The sequence below is a fragment of the Cupressus sempervirens genome, chromosome 5 (genome assembly GCF_028749045.1).
Source record: "Cupressus sempervirens isolate cs-2001-9-10 chromosome 5, ASM2874904v1, whole genome shotgun sequence".
Lineage (NCBI taxonomy): Eukaryota > Viridiplantae > Streptophyta > Pinopsida > Cupressales > Cupressaceae > Cupressus > Cupressus sempervirens.
The window spans coordinates 135922019-135929402 of NC_143122.1; the positions used below are offsets into that span (position 1 = coordinate 135922019).

General features: G+C 38.2%; 1 protein-coding gene across 1 annotated transcript; it reads right to left on the reverse strand.

Annotated features, from left to right (window-relative positions):
• Positions 1-2643: 2643 nt before the first annotated feature.
• Positions 2644-6391, reverse strand: LOC149554875 (cytochrome P450 78A4-like). Its single transcript, XM_089828878.1, has 2 exons — positions 5198-6391; positions 2644-3801 (listed from the first exon to the last, which is right to left on the reverse strand). Exons 1-2 carry the CDS (start codon positions 6200-6202, stop codon positions 3172-3174), a joined length of 1635 nt encoding a protein of 544 aa, XP_089685004.1. The 5' UTR covers positions 6203-6391; the 3' UTR covers positions 2644-3171.
• Positions 6392-7384: the final 993 nt, after the last annotated feature.

Below are 7384 nucleotides of genomic sequence, written 5' to 3' on the forward strand. Positions count from 1 at the left end.
TCGGTCAGTTGCATGGCAATAATTCATTTTGTGCTGTGAAGGCCTCACCATTGTTTTGCTGCATGGCTTGTCCTGGAGAGCCAGGAACACATAGAAAAAGTGTATTTTCTGGATTGACATCACATAAAAGCTTCCACGCTGCCTGGCAAGTTGAGCATCTAGGTTTCCCTATATTGGACACACTTTTTCTCATATAATCTCTTTAGAAAAAAGGGTGTTCTTGATCTTTTTTGTACTGTCCCCCAACTGTTTGTCTACTGAGTCGTAGCAGAGCATTCACATTCACATTTTGGGACAACCTTTCGAAAAGGTACTTGTACAAATTCTCAAATGTACTCATCTGATAAGTGTTCGATGTGACCCTAGCTCACTACAAATCTCATTAAGAACCAACAATTTATATCAAGCTCAGGTGAAGAGTTGATCCCTACTTAAGCTTTTCATTGGTGCAGAAAAAAGTAGCCATTGTAAGCAAGACAAGATCCTTCTCTGAAATCTTTCAAGTACAGAAAGGGTCAAAGATGTGATCTAAGTCCTTAAATGTGCTACTGCAAAGTGCAAACCAAACATAGTAATATTACAACCTGGAAAAATAATAATAGCAGACCAATCAGGATGCCATACAGAGTCACCATCACCTAAAATTTGCTAATAGTAAGACCAGATTGGGATGCAATAGATCACCGAAGTGTATATAATGTTCAAAAATGTGTCTGGAATTAGCTGGGTATTTTGATAGAAAAACATGAACAGCTGATTCCAGAAGCAATCTCCTGAATACTGTATAGGCTGGAGAATTCATGCCAATGTATGCAACAATCAGAAAAATAAGGCAATACTCTTTCATGCTAAATAATACATTTTCTAAGAAAATAAAACCTTCATCAAAAACATACACAGCTGATTCCAGAGGCAATCATCTGTAAAATTCATGCTAATGTGCAGAACTGGTCAGAAAAAAAGGCAACATTTCATGCTAGGAAATAATCTATCTAAGAAAATGAGCTTTGCCAGGAGGGATCTTATCCTAATCTCAGATGCTAACGTTATTATTAATAGCTGTACATTCAATTATTTCTGCCAGATTTTTAGTGCATACAAATTTCTGTTTATGAGAGGAAAGACAGAATCTATAACAGAAATAAAAGCAATTTGAAGTATTGTATTCTGGCTCAAATCCTGTGGTACAGTGGGTAATTATTGTAATTGGACAGATTATCCTTGCTTATGTTAGAATTTATGGCTGCAGTGCAGTGGGTATTTATTTTAATTGGACAGATTATTCCTTGCTTATGTAAGAATTTATGAATTTTTCATCTCTGGAATTTCGCAGACCAGTCACACTTGAGGCTTCTTCTTTTTTTGGTACATTGACTGGATTGGAATTTACCAAGCCATGAAACGGGAATGTCAAGTGGAAAGGAGCATTTCTTGTATAAGTCCTGTGTTTCTTGTGTGATGGAGTATTTCTTGTATATGTCCTGTGTTTCTTGTGTGATGCCATCAGTTTTCTTCTAGTTTTTGCTATTAGTGGTAAAATCTCAATTGCGGTGAAATTGGTTTAAAACAGTATGCACAGCAATGCTTGCAGTCAAATCCACCGGCCATTTCACATAATCTGCTGCCATATCTTTTTACACTGAGCTCAGAACTAGAATACCTTGTAAACTTAAATGAGTTCGTCCTGCAGCCAATTTGGCACTATTAGTCGTCATTTTCAGAGGGCTGCAGTAGCTTTTGTCGTTGCATATTTTGTCCTACCATTCAATTTAAAAGCCCAAAGTCCTTCAGTTGTACACAATAGTCTAGTGTCTGTTTTTCATTTATTAGAAATGCATTTGGTGAGGGAAGTTGGAAGTACCCGAGTCTAAATTATTAAAAAGATTTAAGCATTTTCAGAATTTCGGTCCATAAAAACTTTCTTTCCCCATTTTTCGGAGGCAATATATGTTTAATTATATTTGAAGTTAAAAACTCCTAACGAGAGAGCTTATTGGTTTTTAATCTTCACATAACTGGTATCCCTGACTCCTTTATTTTGTTTAAGTTATTACAGGTAAGATTACAGACACTATATTATTTCTCTTAACAACGTTGACACCATTGTCCATATTTGATATGTCTATCATAGTTCAGAGGCTCTGGATTTCTGAGATTACAATAATGGCTGTCATAATTATAGTTCACAGGCTCTGGTTTCTGAGATTGCAATAATGCCTATGATAATCATTGTTCATAGGCTTTGGTTTCTGAGATTGCAACACTGGCCTGTGTACATTCACCTGCATATAATAAAGAGTCTGATAAATGTCCAATGTGTATAACTCGTAAAGCTTAAATACAGTACGCTCCACAACAGCAGAAGTCCAAATCCGTCCTTGGACTTACAGTTGCATTAGTCCTAGAGCATAGTAAAAGCGTAAATCATTCTCCTAAAGGCGTGCAAAGCGCATTACTCCCCCATGTTTAAGGTAAGATATGCTAATCACATCATGTTTTTAACATAGGACAAATATGACCACTGCTACTGCCAGAAGAACAGCCATACCTTTTTTATGGCCACTATATCCAGCATAAGACAAACTATATTCACTGTTTTTTCATAGAAAGGACGTTCACCAAGTTTCCACTCTAACAAGACCCTAAAAAGAAAGCGCAGATCTTTAGATTTTTCTTTCTATAATCAATGTACTTACATTATGAAAGGAAAAAAAGTACAACACCAGTGGGGCGCTTTGTCAGTCAATACATATATATAATAGTTCCAAATCCAGGTGCTGTACACAGTCTCCATTATGTATAGCCTCCGTTGCAATCTTGCTACTTTTCAGACGTCCCACATGTCCAAAAAAGGCAGTCAACAAGATACTTTAATAGTATCGAGATAAGCAAAAATTTCAGAGGAATTTACAAGGATGGGGTCATAATTCCTTTACAAAAACATAAAACTTGGGAACTTGATGAACAATTTGTCTTAAACCTTTTTTGGACTAGATTGAAACGGCGCACTGTTCCTTCTAATGTAAATTCCTTTACACATACATAGAACTTGGAACCTAGATAAACAATTTGCCTTCAAACCTTTCTATGTTCTGCTGAAATAGGGCACAGTGTTCCTCCAAATGCAAATCAAACTTGACGAACAATTTGTCTTGCAACATTTTAAAAACACTATTGAAATGGCACAATATTCCTCCTAATAGGTTTGGCATACAGTGGAGCTTTCATCTCACATGAAAGCCTGAGTACCTCTGTGAGGTCAACTGGGTGATCTTCGGAAGGCAGCCATTGGAAATGGTGTAGCATTCTAGCCAACCATGTGTGTACGGTCTGTAAACCCAAGGCTTTTCCGGGGCACACCCTCCTACCTGATCCAAAGGGTGCTAACCTTAAATCACTTCCCATGATATTTACATCCTCCCCTCCAGCTGATGGCAGGAATCTATCTGGGTTGAAGCTCAGAGGATCTGTCCATATGTCTTCATCATGGGTAATGGACCACATATTCACCATTGCAGTGGTTCCCGCAGGGATGTGGTGGCCACCAACATGTACATCGTGGATTGCAAGCCTTGCCCAAGAGAGCAATGGACCAGGTGGGTGAATCCTTAGAACTTCCTTGACCACCGCTTGCAAGTATGGCAACTCGGGGATGTCGGATTCCGCTACTTGCCTGAAATCTCCAACCACGGAGTCTAATTCCTGATGAACCTTAGCTTGTATGTCGGGATGGAGAATCAGCCTTGCAAGAATCCATTCCATCAGAATGGCAACGGTATCAGTGCCCCTGAAGATCATTTCCTGCAACAAAACATATACATACGACAGTTATATACTTAGTCAAACATGACCAGGGTCACCAAATTATTCAGAATATGCATTCGAAACTATTCACGGAAAAACTTCAACCATTAGCAATTCATTATTTTTAATTGAAAATATCACATGAATGTAACCGTCACTCCTGCTCCTTACGAAACGGAGGCATGCGAAATTACTCGAGGAGAAACTCGAACCATTAACACTTGAACAATTTAAGTTGAAAATAGCAAACACAGAACGTGATCATCAGGACTGCTTCTTGTTGAAAAAAAACACAGATCATATGAATCGAGGAAACGCAGATCCGTGTACTATTCTATCTATCTCAGCGGGCTGCAAATCATAATCCGACAAACCCACTTGATGACACGGTCTAAAAGATAATTATAATACAGAATATGACTCATCCCTAAAATATGAGAAAATATCTGAAAGTCTGCTTAAGAAGAAAAACGAGACACGAGTACAAGAAAATGACCAAGTCAATATATTATAAAAACATCTTGCAAAACCCGTCGTAGAAGAAACTACCAGAGATTACATATGAAAACCCTACTAGTGCGAGTCAGGAACCACCTAGCTACATAGTGATGCGAGTCAATATATGTTTTATAAATCGTGCAGAACCAATGATGACATTACAAAACTTGCGACTCAAAACTATTAAAACAAGTTTAAAGACGTGTAACTGATTTAAGGTAATAAAAAAAAGGACAAGAACAATCATTCAAGTCACACCTTACATTTGACACACAACACAGGTGACGACATAACCTATTTTTAAGAAACAGAACAGGACTCGGAGGCTACTTGATTTTCGGTCAATTTATTATTAAAAAACCTAGAAATACAGTCATGCAAGCTACCGAAGCTCCTGCAAAAACAATAAATAAATTGGAAGAGATTAACAAAAATAGCACTGTAGAATCATCATACTAATCAGAACTTGTACGAAACCAAATCCACTCATAGAACCATAAACCCCGCAAACAAGCCAACCATGCAATGATGCAAGTTAAGTATTTTTAAATATGCTTGAGAAACACCTCACCAACCACACAAGCAATACATGTCGATACCTACCAACATCACTTAAAATGACATATACACATCAAAAAGCTCCAACGCTTGGAAGTAACTTGCCCTCTAACCCAAGTCTAAAAAAGATCCACAACGCCACAACACAAATGTTTTCCCAATACTATGCTAATTCCGTATTAAATATTCAGTCCCTGCTGCAACCATGTTTGAAAATCTTTAACTCGAAACCATTCTTCCCATAGCTGTTAACTGCTTGGCATTTTATAATGAATTCAATATAGTCATAACAATCATATTGATAGAAAAATAACAAATGATCCAAGCCATCACTTACCCAAAGAACAGCCACCATATCAGTATCAGTGAGCTTCTCATTCCCCTGGAGAGAAAGCAGCACATCAACAAAGTCCGAATCAGCTCTATCATCCCCAACATTAGGATTAGCCCTATGCTCTTCTATTATATTTTGCACAAATGCATACACTCTAGGCACCAAATCGGAACACCTTCTCCTAATCCTCTGTAAGTCCAAGAACCCCAAGATAGGAAGGTGGTCAGACCAATTGAAGGTACCCAAGAGCGCATATCCTTCATTAACCATGGACGCCAGTTCCTCCGCTTCAGAATCCCCACACTCAAACCCATAACACCTCCCAAAGACAGACCCCATGATGTTATTCAGAGAACTCCTTTGCAGAATCTCCCTTACTCTAACAGATTTGCGGTCAGCCGATGAATCAATGGATTGAAGCATGGTGTTAGTGAGGGCATGTCTGTGAGACTCAAAGGCCGAGATTCTCTTACGAATAAACAAGTGCGTAGCTGCAATCTTCCTAAGGTTTCTCCAATAGTCACTGTAAGGAGCAAAGCCAATGGCTCTATCAAACATAAGCTGGTAAGCAGATTCCTTGATGGGTCGGTCAGCAAAATCTGAGCTGTTGAGTATTTCCTTGGCCAATTCAGGCTGGCTACTTATGATGACTCTAGTTGAGCCAAGGCTGAAAGCCATGAGCCTCTTGGCCTTGTAGCGCTCAGCTAAAGTTGCCAAAGACCTATGTGCAAGCCCTCCCATTACAAAAAGATTACCCAATATGGGCATTCCTCTAGGGCCAGGAATCGGCTTCTTGTGGCTCCTCAACAAGCTCACAGCCCAGGCAGAACCACCAGGGTACAACCATGTTACTACAAAGCCTAAGGCTACAAGCACTATGACTGATAAACAGAGCACCCATACACTACAAACCGCATTATCAGACCCCATTGACAAGTTCGGCTGGTTGTTTATCACAACCTGCACCGCCATTAACCACAACGGAGACTGAGACTGTGAAGAATCCATGCTTCAATCAACCTCCTTTTATTTCAGCTTGAGATGAAATTGTTTTGGTTTGGGCAATGCAAAGATAAAGAGCTAAACAAGAGACTAAAGAGCTCAAGAAACAAAAAATAAAGGATATCTTGGATTGAATTGCAGAAGGAAGCTACTGCTGCAAAATCCAAATCCTCCTCCTATGCGGGGATGTTGTATGCATTTGACAAGAAGGGGAGTGGGGTTGTTATTTATAAAGAGGGGTAACAGAACAAAAATATATTCTGTTTGCAATAAAAATTCGGACTATGGGCCTCTGCAGTTGCACCACACGAGGGCCGTTATTTCTTCTGTTCTGCCTGGAGTTAAAAGGCGGTCACAAACCATGATTAAGGACCGTATTTTTGCCCTTTTTTTTTTCCCAAAAATCAGAGCGTGTGGGAAGATGTTTAATGTTTTTGGGAACTTAATTAGAACGGTTGTACTATTCGGCGTGACGTGTGGATGCTAATCATTTGTTTGTCAACTAAATTATTTATTTAGTTTTATTACTGCCTATTACGAGATGCCTCCGTTTGGCCTTGGGATTATACCTTTAATCATCTGTAAGAATTTATTTATTTGTTATAATGATTAGTATTCACAATTTGACCATTATTTGTCCAAGTGTGCCAACTCGGTATATTTTTTTAAATAGCATGCCCACTGTTTATCCATCTTAATTGAGGTTATGGGAGAGGATTTTAAGACGAGTAGTAGCAATTAGTATAATCTTACAATTTTAAGATGCTTGGGATGTGATCAATTTTATTGGGGATAATAGGAACAATTGTGTTATTCTAATATTTAGAATATATGTTTGTTTGCTTCATATATTGAAAAAGTTATGTCATGTTGTAATAGGGTGAAGAGTGACCTACTTCTTTGTTTGTAAAGAATAATTATGTAGTATACAGATCTTTGATATTCTTTAAAGATGTTCGCTTGATGTAAATACAAGGAAAAATTGAGGGAGTTATGATATGTTAAAGTAGAGGAGTGTTAGAAGTTAATCGGGTTTGGCGGTAAACCAGCCAAACTCAAAAAAAAATTCAATTTCTTTCATCTTAAGAAGATTAAAGAAGAAATTAGTGAAATCTCTCTCAAGAGTCTCCTTCGAATCGTACCTTCATGCAAACACTCAAAACAAAGATTAAACTGCTCTGATACCAT

What these genes read in the sequence shown, in the direction of transcription:
- LOC149554875 (XM_089828878.1), bottom strand. Translation starts at nt 6,202, where the DNA reads ATGGATTCTTCACAGTCTCAGTCTCCGTTGTGGTTAATGGCGGTGCAG. An exon ending in ATATGGTGGCTGTTCTTTGG is followed by an intron (nt 3,802 to 5,197) that starts GTAAGTGATGGC and finishes GTTTTGTTGCAG; the next exon opens with GAAATGATCTTCAGGGGCAC.